Below are 27,142 nucleotides of genomic sequence, written 5' to 3' on the forward strand. Positions count from 1 at the left end.
CGTATCATCCCCCACGCACACTGAATTCTACATTTTGGTCAATATTTCATGCATAGGTGCAACTTTTCAGAACAATGCTTGGTAAAAGCCCAAAAGCAAACTAAGGCTGTGGCACTGCTTCTCCTAGAGCTAATGAACGCCACTGCAGGAGAAACAGACTTAAAAATAGAGTGCGTCTGGTAATCAGCCCGGTCTCAGAGTGAAGCTGTGCTATGCCGTCCTCAACCCATCTGTCTCCTTTAACCACGCAAAGCTATTCACCAGCTCCGTATGATGAGGAGATCAGATCAATATCAGGCATAACCACAGGAGAAGACAAAGAAAAACACAAGATATTAATAAAATATAGTGACAAAGGACCTTTGAACAGCCAACTCACACAAAGTCTCTGAAGTGAATTGTGAAAAGTAACTCCTAAAAGTATGTGTTATATATTTATATATAGCAGGCAAGTCCATAAGGTTAGTATGAAAATTAAATTAAATTAAGTGTGTCTTACGAAAAAAAGACTTAAGGCATCTATATTAGACTTCAGTCTGCATTAAATGTCTTGTGTTTGATGAAAGTTTGTTTGTATAAACGGTTAAATAGAGCAGTCTGGAGTCAGAATTAAGGGTGTATTAAGGCTGCATTAAGCGTGCTTTAAGCGTGTATTTAGGGTGCATTAAGCGTGTACTTAGGGTGTATTAAGTGTGCATTCAGGGTGTATTAAAGGTGCAATAAGCGTGTGTTCAGGGTGTATTAAGGGTGTATTAAGCGTGTATTAAGCGTGTATTTAGGGTGTATTAAGGGTGTATTTAGGGTGTATTAAGGGTGTATTAAGCGTGTATTTAACGTGTATTTAGGGTGTATTCAGGGTGTATAAAGCGTGTATTCAGGGTGTATGAAGTGTGTATTAAAGGTGCTTTAAGCGTGTATTGAGGTGTATTGAGGGTGTACTGAGGGTGTTTTCAGGGTGTTTTCAGGGTGTATTCAGGGTGTTTTCAGGGTGTATTCAGGGTGTTTTCAGGGTGTATTCAGGGTGTTTTCAGGGTGCATTCAGGGTGTTTTCAGGGTGTATTCAGGGTGTATTCAGGGTGCATTCAGGGTGTTTTCAGGGTGTATTCAGGGTGTATTCAGGGTGTTTTCAGGGTGTATTCAGGGTGTTTTCGGGGTGTTTTCGGGGTGCATTCAGGGTGTTTTCAGGGTGTAGTGGGGTTAGGGACCACCTACAGCGTAGCCCCCCAGGTGACCCCTCACAGTGTCCTCGGGTACGGGGGTCCAGCTGACCCGGAGCAGGGAGGCGTTCAGCACCTCCACGCCGACGCCCCGCGGAGCCGCCGTGGGCACTGAGGGGGGGGGGGGGGTCAGAGGTCAATATCAAGGAGATAGAAAACACACACGTATATAAGCTAACACATACGCACATATATAAACACACACACACACACACACATATATATACAGACACACACACAGAAACAGACACACACACACACATTTATATACAGACACACACACAGAAACAGACACAAGTAAACACACACACACGCACATATATAGACACGGACACACACACAGAACCAGACGGAAGTAAACACGCACAGCGTGTTAACGATGGGAGACGGGACAAATAACAGCAACAGCTCCGCCTCACACAGGAAAACCATTTCAGCTGTGGCTGTCACGGGGAGCGGATGAAAGGGCGAGCCGCAGCTGACTCCCAGGCCCGGTCACCAGCGCTGCGCTGCGGCTAGCCTTCAAACTCCCGGCACCGACTGGTGCTAAAAACAGTCGGGACTCCCCTTGATTTATTTTGCTTTGTTTTACCTCCCACTCGTTTAGTGTGAGCGGAGGCACGGTGAGATCAGACGCTGTTTGTTCGTGTGTTTGTCTGGTTTCAAAGGGGAGAGGGGTGGGTAATGGACACCTACGCACGCCAATACTAACACCACAGGGAAGGGGGAGTGGGGGTAACAAATAGTAAATAAATGAACTCAACCTGACACATTCTGCCTCACACAGTGCCACACGACAACTGATGTGGGAGCAGTCGTAAGAGAGCAGGAGAAGGAGAGGAAAGAAATGTGAGGCACATGCAGAACAGTGGCTATACAGTTCTTCTGCTCGGAGGCACGGCAAAGAAAGAGAATGTCAGGGGGTGGAAGCACGAACAATACCTTCGTCTTAATGAAGTCATGCAAGGCTTGTCACTTTGCGAGTGTAATCCCAAGCGCTGGTTCTGCTGTCGCATTTTTGCGAACACTCAGAAACAAACATGAATGAAATAAATATGGAGAATTTGATGGAGCATATTGATCCATCCCGTGTCATGCATAAAGCCAGCCGGGTGTCATTTCAGTTATTACTCAGAATATCACAACAGCCGACAAATAATATCAGCCCTCAAGCCGAGTTTGAATAAATCTGTAGAATAATACTAAAGCAGCACAACACGACCAAAGCAGCAGAATGTGACGAAAGAAGCAGAATGCGACTAAAAGCCTCAAAGTACGACTGAAACTGTAGAAAACGATTAAAAGACACAGAATACTACTAAAAGCAGTAGAATACTACTAAAAGCAGTAGAATACGCCTAATAGCGGTAGAAGACGACAAAGTGTCAGAATACGACTGAAATACGACTTAAAGCAGCAGAATGCGACTAAAAGCAGTAGAATACGACTAAAAGCAGCAGAAGACGACTAAAAGTATCAGAATACGACAAAAGTACGTCAAACAGCAGCAGAATACGACTAGAAGCCGCAAAATACGACTCAAAGCCGTAAAGTACGACTAAAAGCAGTAAAATCAGACTAAAAGCAGTAAAATACGACTCAAAGCAGTAAAATACGACTCAAAGCCGTAAAGTACGACTAAAAGCAGTAAAATCAGACTAAAAGCAGTAAAATACGACTCAAAGCAGTAAAATACGACTCAAAGCCGTAAAGTACGACTAAAAGCAGTAAAATCAGACTAAAAGCAGTAAAATACGACTCAAAGCAGTAAAATACGACTCAAAGCCGTAAAGTACGACTAAAAGCAGTAAAATCAGACTAAAAGCAGTAAAATACGACTCAAAGCAGTAAAATACGACTCAAAGCCGTAAAGTACGACTAAAAGCAGTAAAATCAGACTAAAAGCAGTAAAATACGACTCAAAGCAGTAAAATACGACTCAAAGCCGTAAAATACGACTCAAAGCAGTAAAATCGGACAGAGTATCAGAAGTGGACGGCCGCGCCGGCTCACCGTCCTCCCCGGAGTAGCCCGTGACCACCCGCGCCTCGGGGCCCCAGCCGACAGCGTTCAGGGTCCGCACGCGGATCTCGTAGGGGACGAAGGTGGGCGTGTCCTCGACCACCAGCAGGTGCCTCTTCACCATCTGCTCGGTCCAGGGCCCCGCCCCCAGCCGGCGGTAGCCCACCTGGTACTCCAGGCCCGGACCGTTGTGCTCCACCGGCAGCAGCGGCTGGGGGGGGGGGGGGGGGCGGGGAGAGAGAGGGGGTGAGGTGGGGGGGGGGGAGACAGAGTGCGTGGGTGGGAGGTGGGTGGGGGGGTGGGGGGAGACAGAGTGTGTGGGTGGGAGGTGGGTGGGGGGGTGGGGGGAGACAGAGTGTGTGGGTGGGAGGGGTCTCTCACCTCCCAGCTGATCTCCATCTGCTGGGGGACGTGGCCGTGGATGCGGATGTCCTCGGGGTTCCGGTCCGGAGCTTCAGGAGGAGAGATGATCCCATAACCGTTAGTTAACTAGAGCCTCAGCAGGAGAGATGATCCCATAACCGTTAGTTAACTAGAGCCTCAGCAGGAGAGATGATCCCATAACCGTTAGTTAACTAGAGCTTCAGCAGGAGAGATGATCCCATAACCGTTAGTTAACTAGAGCCTCAGCAGGAGAGATGATCCCATAACCGTTAGTTAACTAGAGCTTCAGCAGGAGAGATGATCCCATAACCGTTAGTTAACTAGAGCCTCAGCAGGAGAGATGATCCCATAACCGTTAGTTAACTAGAGCCTCAGCAGGAGAGATGATCCCATAACCGTTAGTTAACTAGAGCTTCAGCAGGAGAGATGATCCCATAACCGTTAGTTAACTAGAGCCTCAGCAGGAGAGATGATCCCATAACCGTTAGTTAACTAGAGCCTCAGCAGGAGAGATGATCCCATAACCGTTAGTTAACTAGAGCCTCAGCAGGAGAGATGATCCCATAACCGTTAGTTAACTAGAGCTTCAGCAGGAGAGATGATCCCATAACCGTTAGTTAACTAGAGCTTCAGCAGGAGAGATGATCCCATAACCGTTAGTTAACTAGAGCCTCAGCAGGAGAGATGATCCCATAACCGTTAGTTAACTAGAGCCTCAGCAGGAGAGATGATCCCATAACCGTTAGTTAACTAGAGCTTCAGCAGGAGAGATGATCCCATAACCGTTAGTTAACTAGAGCCTCAGCAGGAGAGATGATCCCATAACCGTTAGTTAACTAGAGCCTCAGCAGGAGAGATGATCCCATAACCGTTAGTTAACTAGAGCTTCAGCAGGAGAGATGATCCCATAACCGTTAGTTAACTAGAGCCTCAGCAGGAGAGATGATCCCATAACCGTTAGTTAACTAGAGCCTCAGCAGGAGAGATGATCCCATAACCGTTAGTTAACTAGAGCTTCAGCAGGAGAGATGATCCCATAACCGTTAGTTAACTAGAGCCTCAGCAGGAGAGATGATCCCATAACCGTTAGTTAACTAGAGCCTCAGCAGGAGAGATGATCCCATAACCGTTAGTTAACTAGAGCCTCAGCAGGAGAGATGATCCCATAACCGTTAGTTAACTAGAGCCTCAGCAGGAGAGATGATCCCATAACCGTTAGTTAACTAGAGTTGGTTGTTCGGATTCACTCTTGAAGACCTAACGCTAAATGCCTCCAGATAGAACGATCCTAAAAACAATGTTACACAATGGACCCACACTGAATACTGAAAAGGTTGGAGCCATTCTGTGTGTGTGCACGTGTGTGCTTCTGCATTAGTGTGTGTTTGTGTCTGTATAAATATTTATACATACACACACATGCACACACAAATGCACAAGCACATATAAATATATATATATACATTCACAAACAGACACACACACACACAAACGCACATTCACGCACACACACACAAATGCACACGCTCCAGATGTATTCTGTGTGTGTGCACGTGTGTGCTTGTACATTTGTGTGTGTTTGTGTATGTATAATTATCTATACATACAAGCCCATATAAATATATATATATATATATATATTTACACATTCACAAACACAGACACACACACCCACAAACGCACATTCACGCACACACACACAAACGCACACGCTCCAGATATATATATTTATGTATAGATAAATATACCACAACCCCTACTGCTTTAAGGTCTGGGGGCAAATCGCAGGTTTATTAGAAAAAGAGATTTCAGCAGATTTGCGGCGGTGAGGTCTGAACACGCCGGGAGTCACAACAGGTGGCCGTCGGAGGGAGGGGGGCGGGGGGGGGGAAAGGTCAGCCAATAGGAGCGGGCCTGACCTGCGGCCGTGGTGGCGTATCTCCCGGTGTGCTGGCTGGGGGGCCCGCGGCCCACGGCGTTGGCGGCCGACACTCTGAACTGGTAGTCGATGTTCCCCTGCAGAGCCAGGTCTGCTGTTGCTTGGTTACCGGGGACCCGCTGTAGCTCCCTCCACCTGCCCGGCTCCCATTGGCTCTCCTCGAACTCCACCACAAACTCTGGGTGGGGGGGGGGAGGGGGGGGGGGGAGAGAGGGGGGAGGAGGGAGAGAAACGTTGACTCTTTGTTTGACGTGATGGTCACACAGAGTGGAGGATGATCCTTTAGAAAAGGTATTTGGTTCCGTTTGTGAAGGGATGCTTTGTCCACAGAATTGTGAAAAGGTCCAATCAGTGGAGAACTGCTTGTGTGTATCAAACTGGGTTTGGGTTCCTGGGTCGATAATGACATGGTTATACCCCGCAGAAATACATTTCTGAAACCTGCTTTCTGACTTCAGACTTGTTGTGTTGTCTTTTCAGTCAAATCTGCGAGGACAAATCCAATTGAGTGAAGGTTCACAGGTCGATTCCATAATTGACGCGTCCTGCAGACCCATGTAATGAGGACGGCTGATAACTGGTTACCTTAGTCGGGCAAAGCAATGAGAATGGGCATCGGAATGAAAAGCACACAGAGGAGAAATCTCCTAAAAGCACGAGGCGCCTTTCATAGTCACTGAACCCAAGGAGACATGTTTCTTAGACTGAAATCTAATCGGAACAAAAGATTGGCTTTTGTGTGTTCGCTTCGCATTCCGAACAAAAGCCCCGGATTTAATTATTCGGAGAGAAAAAATATGTTTTTTGTAAAGGCTGGATCATATCGACGGGTAAAACTTTGAGCTTGGCTTGGTTTAAGTGGCAGAGTTGTGGAATGTTTTTTAATTGAATAAAGACACAGCACTGGGGAATCAGCAGCACGGCTCAACCGCACCACTGGACACCTAATTATGGGATGTGCTGCTGACATTGGGCTGAGGGAGGGGGGGGAGGTGGAGAAGAGGGGAGGTGGGGGAGGTGAGGGGAGATGGGGGAGGAGAGGGGAGATGGGGGAGGAGAGGGGAGATGGGGGAGGAGAGGGGAGGCTGGAGGTAGAGGAGGAGGAGGTAGGGGGCGAGGATGTGGAGAAAAGGGGGGAGGAGGAGGAAAGGGGGGGAGGAGGAGGAAAGGGGGGAGGAGGAGGAAAGGGGGGAGGAGGAGGCGGAGGGGAGGAGGATGAGGAGGGGAGGAGGATGAGGAGGTTTGGGGGAGAGGAGGGGGAGGAGGTGGGGGGAGGGGGTAGATGACAGGGGGGAGGGGGAGGCGGAGGAGAAGGACCGGTGGGTACCGTTCTCCTTCTACTTCAGATTTATTTTCTAAAAACAATTTTCTGCTGCTTTGTTCAACAAGATTCTTCAATATGTTAAATTATAATGCAAAGTGTCACCTTCTGTTTCGCTCCCGAAAAGAAAAGTATCAAAAAATCCTTTCATAATAAAATCCTTTTTCAAGGACAGATTTTTTACATGAGGCTCAATTAACAGCTTTCTGGTGAAAACAATTCAAGAAGGGATACAAGAACAGGTGTTACCGAAGAGATGCTGACATATTGCATAGGAAACAGCATCAATCGTACAAAGGCTTTCAGCATTATCCGAAAGGACGGTTTTTTTAAATTGAATGTTTAACATCATCTTCAACATTCAGGGAACATAACGGATGACAGAATCATAGATTAAAACACAATCATTAATTGTATATTCCTGTATTTTTGGTTCTGTTCACTATAACAAGAAACTGAAAGGTTTGTTCCTGCCTTGTAAATGAAGAGACTTTCGTTTGACCTAGGATAGGGCGGATGTTATAATTTCCTGCTGTGCAAGATAAGATACTTTATTTGACCAGTTGTACCTTCTCTAGAGCTGTTATGGTCAATTCCTGCCATGAACAATAAGAGACTTTTATTTGACCAGTTGTTCCTGTTATAGAGCTGTTATGGTCACTTCCTGCCGTGAAAAATCTGACTTTTATTTTACCAGTGGAATGTTATAGAGCTGTTATGGTCACTTCCTGCCGTGAATAATAAGGGACTTTTATTTGACCAGTGGTACCTGTTATAGAGCTGTTATGGTCACTTCCTGCCATGAATAATAAGGGACTTTTATTTGACCAGGGGTACCTGTTATAGAGCTGTTATGGTCACTTCCTGCCATGAATAATAAGGGACTTTTATTTTACCAGTGGAATGTTATAGAGCTGTTATGGTCACTTCCTGCCGTGAATAATAAGGGACTTTTATTTGACCAGGGGAACCCGTTATAGAGCTGTTATGGTCACTTCCTGCCATGAATAATAAGGGACTTTTATTTTACCAGTGGAATGTTATAGAGCTGTTATGGTCACTTCCTGCCGTGAATAATAAGGGACTTTTATTTGACCAGGGGTACCCGTTAAAGAGCTGTTATGGTCACTTCCTGCCGTGAATAATAAGGGACTTTTATTTTACCAGTGGAATGTTATAGAGCTGTTATGGTCACTTCCTGCCGTGAATAATAAGGGACTTTTATTTGACCAGGGGTACCTGTTATAGAGTTGTTATGGTCACTTCCTGCCGTGAATAATAAGGGACTTTTATTTGCCCAGGGGTACCCGTTATAGAGCTGTTATGGTCACTTCCTGCCGTGAATAATAAGGGACTTTTATTTGACCGGGGGTACCTGTTATAGAGCTGTTATGGTCACTTCCTGCCATGAATAATAAGGGACTTTTATTTGACCAGGGGTACCCGTTATAGAGCTGTTATGGTCACTTCCTGCCGTGAATAATAAGGGACTTTTATTTGACCAGGGGTACCCGTTATAGAGCTGTTATGGTCACTTCCTGCCGTGAATAATAAGGGACTTTTATTTGACCAGGGGTACCCGTTATAGAGCTGTTATGGTCACTTCCTGCCGTGAATAATAAGGGACTTTTATTTGACCAGGGGTACCTGTTATAGAGCTGTTATGGTCACTTCCTGCCGTCCAGGACAGACGAACGCTGCGTTCCTTGTGTTCCGACAGCTCCACGTCCCCTGGGGCGTCAGGAACATCTAGAGACAAACACAAAAACAAAACGCGGCCGGCGCAACAAGTTGGAAATCTCGTTAGCCACTGTCAATCAACACCAAGGAACCATCTGTGGGATTAAAATATGGTAATGAGTGGGAAAGAATTTGCATTTTTTTTTTTTTTTTCAAACCTCGACATTGCTTTCAGTTTTCCATCTCATCTTACGAGTTCCCTACTGCACATTTACATTCCCCCCCCCCCTCCCCACGTGTCTGGTCCGAGCCATTACCAGTGGTGTAGTGGGGATTATTTTAGTGGGGGGGACTGTGTATGACGTCATTAAAATGGATTCTCACTGCACACGCACGCGAGCACACATTCAGAAAAGAAGTTTGAGCTTTGTTACTTGCCAAACATGGAAGCTGGAGCTCATCTCAACTGTAAAAATCAACATGTTTAACAATAATGCTTCTCTCATTACCCCGCACATTAAAACGATAGGCCTACCTACAGGTCTAGACCAACACTCATGTCACAAATCGTTTATGGAGCAAATCCAAAATAACCCCAAAGCTCCGAACATCGCCACGCTACCACCACTTTACAGACAGGCTAGGCCTGCAGTCACCACAAAAACATGCTGGAAAAAGTGAGAGGACGGCTTCCCCCCGTGTGCCCCGCCCACTACAGCCCTGGGCATTAGCATACCTTATTACACGCCCCTTCTGAATGCTGTGGAACGCTCCGTTCACTTGCATCGGCCTTCCCGACTTCCGGCTGTGAATACTTTTTTGATAGTTGACCGTTGCTAAGCATATAATGACCGTTGTCAAGGAAAGTGGATTTTTTGCCGTCTTTCGTATCACTCCGGGAGTAGTCCGGTAACTCATCAACCCCAGCGTACTCGGTTGCTAAGCGACGTCAACGTCTTTGGCGAACTATTTCTCTGCAGATCAACACCACGAATATTAATTGTAAAAAGATCTTCACACACCGTGTGAAGATTTTCTTTTCATTTTGGTAAGGAGCCATGTAATAAGCGGGATAATGTATAGAACGACGCCGGTCATTATCAAAAATAAGCTTATTTTCCCGATGATGACCGGCGATGACCCGGTACGTGAACCAGGCCAGCGTGCGCGCGGGGCTCTTACCCAGCACAGTGAGCCGTGCCGAGGTGGCCATCCGGTCCATGTGGGTGCGGGCGGTGCACGTGTACAGCCCCTGGTCGCTGGCGTTCACGCTGGGTATCAGCAGCACGCCGTCGTCCACCTGGTACCTGGACGGGGCGGGGAGCGTGGTCTTTACTATGTTCTCCTCGACACTCGGTAAGCCTCGTTACATGGTGACTCTGACTATTAGACAATTAGGCTGAGTCTATTTAAACTCAGCCTCCTGACTGTCCACCCTCTCTCTCAACTCCACGGCAGCAACACCGTATTAGTTAGTTCCCCGGTTTTTCAGGTACTTTATGTTAACTTGTAAATAAACAAACCTAAGAACTTAAACCTGTTGTGTCCGTTATTACGTTGGGCGTCCGAGCCAGCCGTAACAGCCTATAGAAGCAATGAGCTACAAACATGACGTGTCCCTTGAATTAGTTTGACCTTTGACTCGCCTGAAGGGAACAAAGCGTGGGTCGGCTTCTTTTTTCCACGCATGATGTCACTATCGTTGACGTCATGACTCTACGGAAGCCTTATGGGTCCATGCTAATTTGGAAACTTAATAACAATCATATAGAATTCAAAACAATAAAAACAAACATACTAATTCGACATTTACTAAACATGGCTCTTAAAGTAAGCATCAAACGTCAGACCGGAGGGTCTACTACATTACGAAACATGTGCACGGTGCTAAGGTGAAGCGACGCTTGTGGGGGCGATTACGATAGACGATAAACAGATTGCTTATCGTCTATCGTTTTTTCTTCCCTTCTGGGGGGCTAGGGTCAGGGTGGGGGGGTCATAAACACACAGCCTGTTGAGCCCTCTGAGACTGTACCTGTGATTAAGGGCTGTACTAATACAATGGAATGGAGTTGAATGTCGATAGCGGTGGTCGTGTTGGGGGCTGGAGGAGGGGGTGTTGGGAGGAGGGCGTGGTGGGAGGAGGGCGGGGTGGGAGGAGGGCGGGGTGGGAGGGGGCGTGGTGGGAGGAGGGCGGGGTGGGAGGGGGCGGGGTGGGAGGAGGGGGTGTTGGGAGGAGGGCGGGGTGGGAGGAGGGCGGGGTGGGAGGGGGGCGGGGTGGGAGGAGGGGGTGTTGGGAGGGGGCGTGGTGGGAGGAGGGCGGGGTGGGAGGAGGGCGTGGTGGGAGGAGGGCGGGGTGGGAGGAGGGCGGGGTGGGAGGAGGGGGTGGTGGGAGGAGGGCGGGGTGGGAGGAGGGCGGGGTGGGAGGGGGGCGGGGTGGGAGGAGGGGGTGTTGGGAGGAGGGCGTGGTGGGAGGAGGGCGGGGTGGGAGGGGGGCGGGGTGGGAGGAGGGGGTGTTGGGAGGGGGCGTGGTGGGAGGAGGGCGGGGTGGGAGGAGGGCGTGGTGGGAGGAGGGCGGGGTGGGAGGAGGGGGTGTTGGGAGGAGGGCGTGGTGGGAGGAGGGCGGGGTGGGAGGAGGGCGGGGTGGGAGGAGGGCGGGGTGGGAGGAGGGCGGGGTGGGAGGAGGGGGTGGTGGGAGGGGGCGTGGTGGGAGGAGGGCGGGGTGGGAGGGGGGCGGGGTGGGAGGAGGGGGTGTTGGGAGGGGGCGTGGTGGGAGGAGGGCGGGGTGGGAGGAGGGCGTGGTGGGAGGAGGGCGGGGTGGGAGGAGGGGGTGTTGGGAGGAGGGCGTGGTGGGAGGAGGGCGGGGTGGGAGGAGGGGGTGGTGGGAGGAGGGCGTGGTGGGAGGAGGGCGGGGTGGGAGGAGGGCGGGGTGGGAGGAGGGCGGGGTGGGAGGAGGGCGGGGTGGGAGGAGGGCGGGGTACCTGGGGTCTTCAGGGTTGATCTCCAGCCAGCCGTCCTTCACCCAGCCCACGTTGAAGCTGTGGGCCAGGCTCTGGTCGCACTCGGCCCGGCAGGTGAACCGGGCGGCGGACCCGAGGACCACCTGCTGGTCCCGGGGGCGGTCCACGATCCGGGTGGGGTCTGACCCCAAAAGGAGAAGAACAGCAGTAAGGCGGAGGGCCCTTCAGGGAAAGGGATGGATCACAGAGGCTGAACAGCTCGGGTGTTGCAGGGTTTAGTTTTAGTTCAAATCCGATAATGGAATCTCACCATTCATCAAGTCGTTGAGAATGAATAGAATTATTTGGAGTACTTGGAAAATACATTTTCCTGAATGATTGCCCCTTTGTTGAATCACCTTTCAGATAAAAGCGCTTCATAATAGGTCCCCGGTCGTGAGCACCCAGACACGGCCTGTGACGCAGCCTGGGCATGGCCGAGCTAGGCCCTACTTGAGAGTGTGTGTGTGTGTGTGTGTGTGTGTGTGTGTGTCTTCTTCTGCATGCGTGCCTATTTGCCTACTGAACGTGTGTGTTTGTGTGCGTGTTTCTACCTGTGCATGTCTGTGTGTGCATCTATCTGAAGGTTTGTGTGTACTGCTTCTGCATGCGTGCCTGCATGTGCACATGTGTGTTTGTGTGTGTACGTGTGTGTGCGTGCGTGCGTGCGTGTTCATGCGTGTGTGTGTACCTCTCACAGCCAGCACGGCGGTGAGGTCAGCCTTCCCCTCGGTGTTGACGGCTAAGCACAGATACTCCCCGGCGTCCTCCTTTTCTGCGCCGCTGAGCCGCAGCGAGCCGTCGGGCAGGGTGGAGCGCCGGGCCCCCGCGCCGGGGGCCTCCTCCTCCTCCTCCTTCTCCCTGGAAGACAAAAGACAAAAGCCCTGATGTCTCACCCTGCAGAACAGAGCCCCGACGTCTCACTCTGTCACACTCTGCAGAACAGAGCCCTGATGTCTCACCCTGCAGAACAGAGCCCCGACGTCTCACCCTGCAGAACAGAGCCCTGACGCCTCACTCTGTCTCACTCTGCAGAACAGAGCCCTGACGCCTCACTCTGCAGAACAGAGCCCTGACGTCTCACTCTGTCTCACTCTGCAGAACAGAGCCCTGACGTCTCACTCTGCAGAACAGAGCCCTGACGTCTCACTCTGCAGAACAGAGCCCTGACGTCTCACTCTGTCTCACTCTGCAGAACAGAGCCCTGACGCCTCACTCTGTCTCACTCTGTAGAACAGAGCCCTGACGCCTCACTCTGTCTCACTCTGCAGAACAGAGCCCTGACGTCTCACTCTGTCTCACTCTGCAGAACAGAGCCCTGACGTCTCACTCTGCAGAACAGAGCCCTGACGTCTCACTCTGTCTCACTCTGCAGAACAGAGCCCTGACGTCTCACTCTGTCTCACTCTGCAGAACAGAGCCCTGACGTCTCACTCTGTCTCACTCTGCAGAACAGAGCCCTGACGTCTCACTCTGTCTCACTCTGCAGAACAGAGCCCTGACGTCTCACTCTCACATCTCAATCCGGTCCTGCCCCCTCAGGGGTCCCAGAGTGTTCACTCCCTCACGTCTCACTCCGCCCTCCCCCCAGAGTGTTCACTCCCTCACGTCTCACTCCGCCCTCCCCCCAGAGTGTTCACTCCCTCACGTCTCACTCCGCCCTCCCCCCAGAGTGTTCACTCCCTCACGTCTCACTCCGGTCCCCCCCCCCCCCACCAGAGTGTTCACCCCCCTGGTTCTTGATGATTCTTTTATAATATTTTCAGGCCGTACCGAAGTCTGTGAAGATGTGTGGATGTGTGGTCTGATGGGAGGGTTGGAGTTTCATATTTAATATTTGTGGGTTGTAATAATTATCTCAAGGAAATCTAAATATCCTCTCGTCTGGATCGTTGCATGAATTATTCAGGAGCAACGGTGCATCATTTATAGTTCAGTCAGTCACTCATCTTCCGCACGAGCAAAGTGGATTTAATTTGTTGAAAAAAATTCAAGAGAAGATTTGATTCGTTTAAAGAAGTCTTGTTTAACAGAGCCGTGCTGGGGGGATACCGTCCTCATCACCCCGTTTCAAAAGTTGAAAAAATAACAAACTTAAATTCAGTTAAATTGTTCAACCATTTATTTTTCCAGTGATTTGGTACCATCAAAGTCTGCGTCAGGTCTTGGAAATTAACAAAATTTAAAAAGTTTGTTTTGTGAGAAATTGCCCGTGAATAATTTCTCTCCCTCCCTCTTTGATTCGGACCGGAACCTGTTCCAGGAGTCATACCTAATGGGACTCAATGAGGCTGAGCTCCAGCATATTAAACAGACTGCCCTCCGACACGCGTTCAGGTCAATACACACCGCAAGTTCATCACAAATACTGCATTAATCAGTGGGGGAGGAGTAGGGGGGACAGCAAATTGAATAACAGTTCAACACACATGTAGAACTATTCAAGCAACACAAATTAATCTTCAAATGCGACGATATGTTCTCTGCGGTAAAGTTAGCCACAGTTACGCTTCAGGCAAAACGTGACACAGAATAAGTTAGAGTTACTAATAAACTTTCATTTTTCGGAAACAAAAAAAAAACATTCGGCTGACGGTTCTCAGTTAAGACAAAAAACAACTGTTAGCTTGAGTTTTAGAATAAACACTTATTGAGCTTCAAGTGTTTATTCTAATGTTTGTGTTTGGGGATGGGGGGGAGTTGGGTTCTCACCAGGAGATGGTGGGCAGCGGAGAGCCAAACACCCTGCAGCCCAAGGTGGCGTTGTGTCCTTCGATGACCTCGTACACCTGGTAGCCCTGGGTCAAGGTCCTGGGGGCCATGTCTGAGAACACACGCAGAGCCGGGCCGGCCGTCAGGGGGTCGTTAGCCATGGGCTAACCATGGAGCCGGTTTAACGACGCTCGTCTGATTAACTTCTGCTGCTTCCTAATCGTGTGTTTGCCGCTTTGGTCGCTGGTGAGTGCCGTTAGTACCCTTGGGAACACTTTATGACCAGGGTACATTAAATAACCAGTTATTAACATGGTAATGAATTACCGATTTTTTGGTTTTTGATTGCTTTCAACATTTTCCAGAATTCTGTATTTGAATCCTTGGTCATAATTTTATACCTCATGACCTTACTTTTAATCGTTTTTTTTACTCCAAAGTAAAAAGTAATGATTAAAATTGTTTTAAAATACCCAGAAGTAAATTAAAACATACAAAGGAAAATCTTTATCTTCAGCCAATGTTGCAGTCCAAGGCTGCATGCTAATTAAATTAAATCTGAGGTGCATCTCACACACACACACACACACACACACACACACACACACACACACACACACACACACACACACACACACACACACACACACACACACACACACACACACACACACACACACACACACACACACACACACAAATAAATAAACCATGCGATCACGGGACAACGTTTTTACTAATTACTGAACCCATGGCCTTGGGAGAAGACTCTGCTAACCAGGGCTGACGTCTCCAGGTTTAACCAGGGGTCACCTTTGAAGACCAAAGTGATCCAACACAAGAGTTTCACTGCACGGAAGAGGTTCGCTTGAAGAGGAGCCAAGAACATCTGCCGGACATCGGTAGATCAGTAACCGACGGCAAAGGCGAGGTAATGAGGGCGACAGGAAGTGCTTGAGGGGTTGTGCTTCAGACCGAAACCTTCTCTGCACAAGAAAGGACTCTGAGTGTTTGTTGGTTCTTGCATAGATGCAAAGACGATAATTATGTCAGAATAAGTGTTTGTTGCTGTGTGTGTGTGTGTGTGTGTGTGTGTGTGTGTGTGTGTGTGTCCGATCTTTTCTCTTCAGGAATTGACACAAATCTCTTTGCACCCCCACACACACCACGCACGCACACGCACACACACACACACACACACACACACACACACACACACACACACACACACTTTAAAACTTTTGTTACCAAGTGTTGCCAGTTTCTCAGTTGGCAGTAGCTGGTAGCTATAGTAACAGTAGCTGTACTTTGTTCCTCTCTTCATAGCTATATTTCGGCGAGGTCACAAGGACAAATTTACAGAGTTGCTTTTGATTATGGAACTTGCGGATGTACTCGCAGATGACAGCAATACGAACATTGTGTGGGATTCCTCCAAAAATCAATTAATTTTGTTTTATTTCCGCCATCGCAATGTTGATTTGCTGCCCCTGAACTGCTCAAACAGAAACCACATAAAACCAAACATAAAACAGGTTCATGTCCTCACTCCCTTGGCCAGCAGCAGCCTCAAATAAATGAGACTTTGAAACAAGCTTCCCACTGCATGCTACGCTATGCTACACGCTACGCTGCGGCGCTACTTGCTACCCCGCGGCGCTACAGGCTACGCCCCGGCGCTACACGCTACGCTACAGGCTATGCCCTGGCGCTACAGGCTACGCTATGCTACACGCTACGCTGCGGCGCTACATGCTACCCCGCGGCGCTACAGGCTATGCCCCGGCCCTACACGCTACGCTACAGGCTATGCCCCGGCGCTACACGCTACAGGCTATGCCCCGGCGCTACACGCTACGCTACAGGCTATGCCCCGGCGCTACAGGCTATTTTTGAGCGGGAAAACCCTTCAATAACAATTCAATAGCTGTGGTTCCCCAGGCGCTACTCGTTACGCCCCAGCGCTACACACTACGCCCCGGCACTAGACTCTACGCTACGCCGCGGTGCTACAGGCTACTCCCAGGCGCTAAATGCTACGCCCTGGCGCTAAACACTACGCTACAGGCTACGCCCAGGTGCTACAGGCTACGCCGCGCCGCTACAGGCTACGCCGCGCCGCTACAGGCTACGCCGCGCCGCTACAGGCTATACACAGGTGCTACAGGCTACGCCGCGCCGCTACAGGCTACGCCGCGCCGCTACAGGCTATACACAGGTGCTACAGGCTACGCCGCGCCGCTACAGGCTATACACAGGTGCTACAGGCTACACCGCACCGCTACAGGCTACGACGCGCCGCTGCAGGCTATACACAGGTGCTACAGGCTACGCCGCGGCGCTACAGGCTACGCCGCGGCGCTACAGGCCACTCACCCAGCACCATGACGTTGGCGTTAGCCAGCAGGCGGCCGTGGCGGTTGGACGCCTCACACTGGTACACGGCGCCGTCCTCGGGCCCGGCCTCCAGCAGCAGCAGCAAGTCGTCCATGACCTGGAGCCGGTCCGACAGGGCCTCACCTGGGGGGCACAGGGGGGGTCACAGGGGGGGTCAAAGGGGGGGTCACAGGGGGGGGTCACGTGATGCAGCCACTGACCCTTTTTAATTTAGCATTTATTTGTATGCTTTACTTTGAAGAGTTAGACAGGAAGGAATTGGGGAGAGAGGGGGGGAGAGGGAGGGGGGGGGGGGGAGGGGGAAGAGGGGGTGGGGGAGCATGCAGTGAAGGTCCACAGGCAGGAATTTAACCTGTCCTTTAAATTGTTGTTTTTGCTATTTTTTGTGACATTTAGCGAACACTTTCCTCCAGAGTGATTTCCGGTGAGTCCGATGTATATCAGTGAGGAGCAGATTGGGATGAGACAGAGTATAGAGCTAGGCCGGGACGGTTGGGGCTCGAACCCAGTGCTTTGGGTGGGGGGGGGGGGGTGTGGAGAAGCCCTGGGAGAGATACTGCATGGCTGCAAGCACTCGGTTGGTTATGGTATCAACTTAACACTAAATCGATCAACTTCTACTTGTGGATAGTTATAAGAGGATTATTTAGTGTTTAACGAGGACATCACTCTCATGGTTCAACTAATTGGTGACTCTCATAGTAACCGACAACCGGGAAATAAAGTAGGCGATGGTGGTTTAAATATGCAGCAGCAGGTAATTGGGTTCAGTTTGGTACAAGATATAAAACCGCATCACCTAGGAGGGTTTGTGCCTTCAATGAGGAAGCTTAAAGGTCCCATATTCCACCACCAGGTGTGAGTTGGATTAGCCGTTACAAGCCGTTTGGAAAATCTGCGTCTTCTGAAATCATAGTTGGTCGTGTCTACCTAGATGTATGACGGATAGATGAGCAACGTTTGCCACAGTCCACTGGGTAGGCTGGTAGACTGATCTATCCAGCACACATCTAGGTGGACACGCCCACCTGTGATGTCAGAAGAGGCTTGTAATGGCTAATCGCCCTCACACCTGGTGGTATAATATGGTTCCTTTAAGTACCAGGGAGTCGGAGAGGCTCACCCTCCAGGAGCTGACCGTTCCTCCTCCACACGATGTTCGGCCGCGGTTTGCCCCCGACCGAGCACTTTATGTGCACGTCAGATCCGGTCACGACCAGCTGGCCTTCGGGCGGCCCCGGCAGCCATTTTGGAGCCTCTGGAGGGGGAGAAAATGGAGGGAAACTTTGTCTGTTGCATTCAAACTAAATGAAAATACTTGAAACTGTTAAGGAAACTGTAGAAAATAAATAAAGAATGGTGTTGTTAGTGCCATTAACAGAAAGTGCTTGGTTTTATTTATAAACAAATTCAATACTTGAAATTATTTAAAAGAAACTGTAGAAAAAAACATTGACAATGGTGTTGTTAGTGCCATTAACATAAAGTGCTTGGTTTTATTTATAACCAAATGAAATACTTTAAACTGTTTAAAAAGAACTGTACGAAAAAACCATAAACAATGTTGTCGTTAGTTGCTAACCACATAAAGTGTTTGGTTTTTATGTTTTTAGAAACGACATTGAGGATCAGGAAGGGGTTTGACCTCAGAATGCCGACAGGTAGCTCAGCAGACTTTGGCTACTTTCCAAATCACATACTTTTTTCTTGTAGTATGTACTGCAGCTACTCTTTCAAAGAACGTACTGTTGCACAGTAAACATACGATACAGGTGATGTCACGGATTAGCACACCTGTATGGCCGCCCATCGACTAGCAGAGGTCCTTTGGGGAGAACAACCTAAAGCAGGCTGGCTTATGTTGCAAAAGGCCACCCGATGTAGAACAACATCCTGGTACTTTTGGCATACTGCCTTTCCATACTACATATTAGGACATACTGAATCATTATCTGGCGTAATAAATAGTACGGTAGCTAGCATGGGTGTTGCGTTGGAACGCAGGGACTGGGGTTTGAACCAGCTGGGGGATAAATACTCTCACCATATCCTGCCGGTGCAGCACCGTACCTTCAAACACAACGTCAAAGTAGTGGACGTGTTCTCCGGCGACGTTCTTGGCTTTGCACATGTACTTCCCGTCGTCCTTCTCCGACCCGCGAGAGATGTTCAACAGCTTCCCAAAGTTCAGGATCTCCGCCCGCGGGGGCAACGTCTCCCCGAGCTTCACCCACTCCACCGACGGGGTCGGACTAAACAAACAAATTAACAAATTAAGTAGATGGTCAATATATAGGGAAAAGTTTTCCGACATTTTATATTAAGCAAATATGTCTGCAGTGTTGAAGAATACGTACAATCCTTCTGGGATGCATTCCAACTCAAGGTTGCTCCCCTTGAGCAGCACTACCTCCGACTGAACACCAGAGGGCAGCAGGAGGCTGGGTTTCCTCTCGGCGGGGACACCTGAAGTGGAAACCAAGTTAGCTGCTGTCACTTATCGAACATCTGTTAGCTTTAAGAGCAAAAATGTCAGCTCCCTGGAAGTAATTTTATGCCATTCGCAGATTAAATCTGTGTCATTCACACCTCAAATTATAAAATAACTCACTGTGCTTGTCGCCATCGTCCGTTTTGGGCACTAAAAGAGCAGGGAAAGTGAAGTTGTTAAATGTGCTTTTACCAATGTGGATAGAAGTTATCACAGTTCTGTATAAGCATGTGCTTCAGTGCGCTATACTAGAGGCGCACTGAAGCACATATCCACTCATGACAGCCGCGAGTCGGGGCACGTTCTGCTATTTGCTGCTCTATGAAAGGGATTAGTTTGGATTAGTCAACATACGTCGGCCATTATTTTCACAGTATCTCTTTTTAACGGTTTAATTTTGTGTTATTCCTCTCAAGCTGGATGTATCAGCCACAACAATGAGTGTGCGGTTGAATGACAATTTAAGGTCGCAGTAAATAACGCAATTACCAAAATACCCTGGGGGGGAGGGGGGGACAAGTATTTGAACCTATTTAAAGGTTCCCAGGTGAATATGTCTGCGTTCGAAAGCCGTCGGAGGTAGGCCATAGATCTCTGTGTCAACTACGCCGCCCACAGAGGCCTCCACACACACACCAGCTCATACGTGCACCCCCAAACACACAGCGGGCCGTGGGCCTCTGGGTACTTCTGCCGACAGACAGCGAACGCAACTCTCAGCGGGGTGATTTGATCAAGCGTGTACCACACTTGTACGACACACGTCCTTATCACACTACACAGATAACCAGATGTGTCGGAATTTGCGGCAATTAGTTCTGTTGATTGGTCGACGCCTGATGTCAACGAAGCGGAACCCGCAGACGACAGTGGGAACACACACGCCCACTCGCTATTGGACAGCAGATGGTGAATACAGCTCCCTGATTGGAGGGTGCGGTGATGGACTCACAGGGGTTCACCACCATGGCCATGGTGGACTTCTGGACGATGGCTCGTATCTCGGTGAAGGCGGCGAAGCAGCAGTAGTCCGGCCTGCTGTCGTTCTGCACGGTGTAAGCGAAGTACAGGTTCCCGTCCAGGTCCATGGACACCCTCTCGTCCTGATCGATCTGCTGCAGGCCTGGGGGACGGGCCGGGGGCACTTTAATATTTCATATGCTGCACACAGCCCTGAGTATTCATGAGAGGCATTGGGTGACCCGCTGAGAGGCAGCGGGTCACCCAATGCCTCCCCCCCCCCACAAATACGCTCTCTAATGATGACAGCGCTAATGGGCTTTGCTTTGTACTGGTTGTACTGGTTCTAGTGAGGGGCTCTTAGCAAAGCCTGGTGGGGAGAGAATGCTCTCATTAAAGGAGAGGGAGCGAAGGGGGGGGGGGGGGGGGGGGGGTTGGGACGCGATGTAAAGCATAGGTCACCGTGGCACTGTGTCACTCCATGCATTCCCCTCCTCACCCCCTCACCTTCTATTTATACCCCTGGCCCCATGCTATAGTCTTCACTATTTCTAGCCCCCTCGTCATCCATCATCTCACGTCCTCGCTCAAATTCTCCCGTGAAAGGATGTTCAGCAGCGAGTACGTGTGGTTGATCTCCGAAACATAAAGCTACTTTCTTTTCGATGCATCCATCGCGTAAAAGTACTTCCACGGGTAGCGTTTTACGGCACGGTGAGTTGAGTTTCTCTCGTCTTGGGGAAAAGATGACAGAAATGAATGGGAGGAAAAGAACTGACATCAAACGCGATGCCTTTGGAGTCCTTCTGTAGGTTTTTGGTGTCCTTCTAGAGAGCTGAGCGCCAAGGGCAGAAAGGACACACCACCTATCAGCACGGAGCTCCTGACCACACAGTCGCTGTCAAACAACCCCCCCTGCCTCACCTCCACGATCTGGACAATAATATTGACATTGTGTGACAAACCGGGACCTAGCAGCAGCTGGCGTTGACTCAACCCTGGGTGACTCATTCCCACCTGGCTACACTGAAATAGCCCGTGGAAACGGCCGTGACGCTGGCCTTAGCAGTTGTACACAAAGCCGAAAACATCCCTTCTACCATCTCCCGATCTGTACTCTTTTGAATGTCTTAAAATGCTGAACCTTCAGGCTACTTGTTCGCTGAGCTCCTGAGTCTCCGTGAGGATCCGGATCCTTAACAGCGTGTTGAGGTTGTCCCCACTGGCTCTGCCAAACGCCCGTCTCCCACAGGGGTACTGCCTCCTCAAACCCTGCACGCCCTCTCCCATCGGCTCCGCTCAGAAGTGGTGCAATAACCACATCAACCATATCAGGTCTTCCATCTCCCTCAGCTCCAAGCTGCCCCCTCCCCTCCATGACCCTCTGACCGGCCCCCGGCTCCCCTGAGCCACGACTCAATTTCTCATCAGTCCCGCAGCAAGAAATAGAGGCCGCCATCTCACAACGGAAAGCCTCCACATCCACCCTTGACCCCGTTCCCCTGGCCTGCTCAGACGGAGCACTCCTGTACTTTCCTCCCCTGGGGCCCCAACCACTCGGTACTCAAGCACGCTGGGATCACCACCTCCTCAAGATGCCCACCCTGGCCCCAGAAGGTCTGGCCAACTGCAGGCCCGTCTCCAACCTGACGGGCTTCCTCTCCAAGGTCCTGGGGACTGCTCCGGTCTGATTCCAGGCCTTCAAGCTGATCCTCTTCAAACTCACATCTATAAATTTTTTTGAAAATCCCGCATGGAAATGTACATAAACATGTTTTGCATCGAGATGCATCAACATTCGAATCGTTGACCTCTGAATCAGAATCGGATCGTGAGGTGCCAGGACCTTCCACCCCGAGGAAAGATGCGTCCTTTCATCCAACCGTGCGCTCATGACTCACAGCTCGACTATAAATGCAAATCTGCCTCGAGGGAACGAAGGTGTGGATGACGCATACCTTACCCCAACTCAACAGTAGCAGAAGTGGCAACTTTAATGCACCGTGTACAAAGGCACGACTGTCCCAGCCACTTAATAGTGTCATAATCGTCATCATAAACCACTGGAAAAACCGGACGGATTTGAAGTGATCAACTTCTTCAAAGGCAATAGATGCTTTCGACTGAATTACTAGTCTAAACAAGTTAAAAGATTACTTAATTCTAAAGAAAAGACGTAGGAAGGAAGCTGGAAGGAGCTGGGGAGAGGCAGGTGGATTCTAAGAACATTTCACCACAGCGAGCCGTCTTCTTCCATTACAGCCGGTGTGTGTATCCAGCAGCACCCCCTCAACGGCCTCACTCAGACAGCAGAGTGTCTGGGAGGGCTTGAGAGCTCCCAGCAGACCCGTAGACCAGACACCTCCACCCCTCATCCAGACAGCTCTTCAGACGGAGACTTATCTCGTCCGTTTACACAATAAAACATCCACCCATAAAACCAGCTTTCTGGCGGGATGGGGGGAGAACGAACAGAGGCTGAACGTGTGGGTCACTTTTAACTGTGATCTGAGCCTGGGTCGAACACACTGGACCGTTTGGTCGTCCCAAAGGGGAGCTCGTTTCGAGTTCAACACGTGACACACAAAGTCTCTGGGGGGGATTGGACTCACCTATAGTCATCCAGTATAGCTTTCGGGGGGTGAAGCCAGTGGGGGGGTTACACTTCAGGACCATAGGCTGTCCCTCATCGATGACAATGGGCTCAAGGTGCTCCTTCGGGAACTTGGGGGAACCTGGTTAATATTGATTACAAAGACATGCGGACATCAAGAGTACTGCGAGGGACAAACTGGAGCCGGCAGCACAGGTCAGTATATACGTCGGTAACTTTGGTCTACAAAGTCAGCCTGTGTAAACATGTGCGTTAACATGGTAGCAATTTGATTGCAATTGTTATCCAACAAGCAGAGAATGTACAAATGTACAAACAGAGAATAAAGTAAGTCAGTTAGTTTGTTTGGCACAAGTAGTCTGTAAGCTAGTCAGTTAGTTAGCTGCAGGTAAAATAGTTGGTAAGGTATTTATTGAGCTAGTTAGCTTAATTTGTTTTTCAATTAGTTAGCTAGTAAGTTGTAAGTTGGTAGTTAGTTCGGCAGTTTGTAGTTTGTCAGTTTGTTAGTCCGTTTAACTCACTGGGAACTACCAGCTGGATCGGGTCTGTAATGGCGGTGCCCAGCTTGTTGGAGGCGTAGCACTGGTACGTCCCTTCAAACTTCGCCAGGTGAACGTTGGGCAGCGAGAAGTTCCCGTTGCTCTGCTGCTGTGTTCCGCCGGTGGACGGCTGGGGAGGAGTGAAGTCCTCGCCGTCCTTCGTCCATCTGTATCTGTTAAAAACCATTGCCATATGTTTGTCTGTATTCATGAATTCATCCATCCATCTATTCATTTCTTATTTTTTGGTCATCTATAGTTCTTGTACATCACAATGCGTCATGGGATGTTTCGTTTGGAGATAGTCCATCCCTTTTTCTAAATCTACTTTAATATTTACTACTTAAACGATAAGGGCTTTGGCCGTTTCAAATACAACAATGTTGTGTCGACAATATGAATTAATTCTGAGGTATGACTCCTCAGCAGTCGTCCACAACAACATGAACAGCCGCAGGCCGACGGCGTGAGGGGTCTTACTGTGGCTGCGGGTTCCCCTTCGCCACACAGGTGAAGCTGATTCTCTCGTGGAAGGGAAACGGGAGCACGACCACCTGACTGGGCGACCGCTGAGTAATGGTGGGAGGCTGCTCCACTGCAACACACAGACGCACACGAGCACACACACACACACACACACACACACACACACACACACACACACACACACACACACACACACACACACACACACACACACACACACACACACACACACACACACACACACACAGTACAGTCAGGCGTAATAACCTTCAGGTCGGGAGTTTGCATGTGAAGGAAATCCATGAAAGTATTTAAATATTCTGCTCCGACAAGACACCCACCCAGAGAGGGGGGGGGGACAGAGGAGTATCTTGATGTGTGCACACTATTTGAACTGCAAACAAAGACAACCCACCAGCTCTAAGGAAAACACGGCAGTGCCTAGGGGAAACCCGATTCTGGCCTATACAGGCATAATCCTTGATGGCACTTGGTTCTATGAACGTCCTTACTGTACCGACAGCGATATATCTTTTCACTTTCTTCTGAAAAATGTACTTCGCTTTGGATATAAGTGTCTGCTAAAGGCCCTGATTGTAAACGTAATCCATGATTCATTCTAAGGGAACCTTTAAAGGGAAAGGGGAAGGCTAAAGTGCCCTAAATGTAAACATAATCCATGATATTCTAAGTGAACCTTGGTAAGGGAAGGGAAGGCTAAAGTGCCCTGAACACGCTTACCTTCCAGAGGGATGTTGAAGTCGGCCACGGCCCTGGAGATCAGGACCCCCAGACCCAGGAGGGTCACAGCCCAATCCATCCCAGCCCCGGGCTCGGCCGGGCGGGCACCACTGAGCTCGGGACAGGGGGGCTCTGCTGGGGCTCCGGCGGCTCGTTGAGGGTCTCTCAGCTGTCGTCAGTCGACACTCCACAGACCCACGGTGACCTGAGGGGAAACCAAAATAAAAAGGAAACGAAACGACAGAGGAGGGTCAAAGGTCAGGTCACGTGTGAGGAGGTGATTAAAGTTAAGTGATTTACGGGGACCACTTGAGGAGAATTAGCGGCAATAAATACATATACCTTTAACTTAAATAAGAGCAAAAGAGAGGCTGATTTAATTGTACCATGATACAAGGGACACTTCAGGGTTCATCGGTTACCTAAACATACGCTGGCAAGGGGAGAGAGCCACAAAGTGTGTCCTATTCCCCGACAACGTCCCTGAACAAAAAGCCAGACAAACGTCCACCAAAGGGCTTACACGTGCGAGCACAAGAGCCCGACAAACAATGACAATCAATTACCCCGGGTTGAACCGCGCTCCCCCAGTAATGGACCGGTACTTTAAACCGTAGCCAACGCCTGCACCTCGCTCCACCTCATTCCGGCAGGCGTCCAATCGCAATTGATTGTTCCCCATTGTTGTGTTCTCGGGGCGCCACTACACCACCGGAGGAGAACGCATGCACGGGGAACTCACCCTTTGAACCGCAAAACCACTTTTGGCCGGTGCCGCTGAACGGCGCGCTTTCAATATGGACCCCTATTGGCACGACCAGTAAGCCTCTTCCCGCTATGATTGCTGTGGCTTTGTGGGGTTGGGGGGGGGGGGGTGTTTAGGGTTGGGGGGGGGGGGGGGGGGTCTGACAGGGGCCGCGTGCGTCCCATTTCTATTCCAGAGCTTAGTTCGCCTCTCTGTTCCCCCGGCCGTGGCGACAGAGCTGGCACGGCCACAAATGGACTCAGTCCGTCGACAGACTAATCCTCGGCTAAGGGGGGGGGGGGGGGGGAGACGTTTTTGGGGGGAGGGGGGCTGTTGGGGTGATGGTGGTGGTGGTGGGGGGATGTCAATGGTCTAATGCTACCGCCAAATTACCTGCTCCTATTCCTGGAGGTGAGGGGGTGGAAAGGGCAAGGTTGTTCTGGTGTCCTTCCTCAGTGGTTGATAAGGTTAGAAATGGGAGGTGTGGACCGTGGCCGTGGATGGAGGAGACCGATGGAAGCGTGTGTGTGGAGCTCTGATGTGTCTACTCTACGACGATACTTTCTACTCCAGCATCTACTCCACTATATTATAAACTATACCCTACTGACTATATACTGTACAACCATAAACTATAATCTATACTAATATATACCCTATCCTCCACTATAGACTATACTCCACTACCTATCCTCCACTATAAACTACACTCCACTTACTATCCTCCACTGTGAACTACACTCCACTGCCTCAACGTCACTCAGCTCCTCATCCATCATATCCACCCATCCCTGCGCCGTCTGAAACGCGCGAGGGAGTGACTACTGTGCGATCATTCCAGAGCTCCGGTGGTACATGTGTGTGAGGGCCGACCCCTGGAAGAGAGCCCGGCCCAATCCCCCCTGTCCCAACGCGGACAGGCGATCGCATCCTGGGTGATGGAATTGTGTATCGCACGGCACAGCGTTCCTTCTCTAAAGCAGCCAGAAAAAAAACGGCAAAATACATCGTCTGATGGAACTTGTTTTTCCAGGTCAACAATAAGAACTAATAATACAAATATGGGTATGAATTATAGATATGAACATGAACCATATCAATATCCTAATCGTATTCCTTCTCTGAGCTGTGTGGTTGTCTTGCAGGACGGACTCGTTCACAGAGGCTGCTTATGTTGGATCGAGTCCAGAGAGCACTCGGGTTGAAGCTATACGTTACAACGAATGATAGGACAGAGAACGCTGCTTACAGTATTGTGAGTCATAGCACAAACACACAAACATACATAAACACACACACACCCACACAGTGCAGGTACGCAGGAATAGACCTGGTGCTTTCAGCTCATCATTTCTGTCACACAGACGCACAAACATGCCTTTGTGAGTCAACACACACACACACACACACACACACACACACACACACACACACACACACACACACACACACACACACACACACACACACACACACACACACACACACACACACACACACACACACACACACACACACTAGTGAACCGCAACATAACAGAAGCTGCGATTTTGATCAATGTTTCCTAAATGCAGTCAGGCTCTCATTCCTTCTGAAGATAACAGACCAGGGAATACCGAAAAAGTGCCGAAAAGGTCCCGGGTTCAAACCCCGATGTCTGCCGTCTACCTGTAAGCTTGGCTGAGAACCCGGCCCTCCCCTCCTCCACCTGCCCGTTCACGTCTCTGAATCAATTCACCGCGAGTCTCCCCGGATGGAGCCGTCTGCCAAATAAACCGACTCGGATTTCTGTCCGTCCCCGATCCCAAGGGCGGGAGAGTACTGAAACCTCGCCAAACAGTTAATGCTCAATCAACCGTGGCAAAGCCGCTGTTTTGATAGACACTCGTGGATTT

General features: G+C 49.9%; 1 protein-coding gene across 2 annotated transcripts in view; it reads right to left on the reverse strand.

Annotated features, from left to right (window-relative positions):
* Positions 1-1,180: 1,180 nt before the first annotated feature.
* Positions 1,181-27,142, reverse strand: part of l1cama (L1 cell adhesion molecule, paralog a) — a 35,374-nt gene continuing 9,412 nt past the window's right edge. For both annotated transcript variants that reach the window (XM_060054267.1, XM_060054275.1), the window contains exons 2-20: positions 24,503-24,707; positions 23,756-23,870; positions 23,258-23,448; positions 22,735-22,857; positions 20,115-20,285; positions 19,283-19,312; positions 19,029-19,137; positions 18,742-18,923; positions 17,795-17,929; positions 16,651-16,794; positions 14,275-14,386; positions 12,254-12,423; positions 11,545-11,704; positions 9,746-9,870; positions 8,531-8,632; positions 5,543-5,740; positions 3,621-3,691; positions 3,231-3,450; positions 1,181-1,328 (exon numbers count right to left, since the gene is read on the reverse strand). In XM_060054267.1, coding sequence (XP_059910250.1) covers positions 1,198-1,328; positions 3,231-3,450; positions 3,621-3,691; positions 5,543-5,740; positions 8,531-8,632; positions 9,746-9,870; positions 11,545-11,704; positions 12,254-12,423; positions 14,275-14,386; positions 16,651-16,794; positions 17,795-17,929; positions 18,742-18,923; positions 19,029-19,137; positions 19,283-19,312; positions 20,115-20,285; positions 22,735-22,857; positions 23,258-23,448; positions 23,756-23,870; positions 24,503-24,581 — 2,568 coding nt within the window. In that variant the 5' untranslated portion in view covers positions 24,582-24,707 and the 3' untranslated portion in view covers positions 1,181-1,197. The remainder of the gene's footprint in view (positions 1,329-3,230; positions 3,451-3,620; positions 3,692-5,542; positions 5,741-8,530; positions 8,633-9,745; positions 9,871-11,544; positions 11,705-12,253; positions 12,424-14,274; positions 14,387-16,650; positions 16,795-17,794; positions 17,930-18,741; positions 18,924-19,028; positions 19,138-19,282; positions 19,313-20,114; positions 20,286-22,734; positions 22,858-23,257; positions 23,449-23,755; positions 23,871-24,502; positions 24,708-27,142) is intronic.

Source organism: Gadus macrocephalus, chromosome 1 (genome assembly GCF_031168955.1).
Source record: "Gadus macrocephalus chromosome 1, ASM3116895v1".
In the NCBI taxonomy this organism is placed as follows: domain Eukaryota; kingdom Metazoa; phylum Chordata; class Actinopteri; order Gadiformes; family Gadidae; genus Gadus; species Gadus macrocephalus.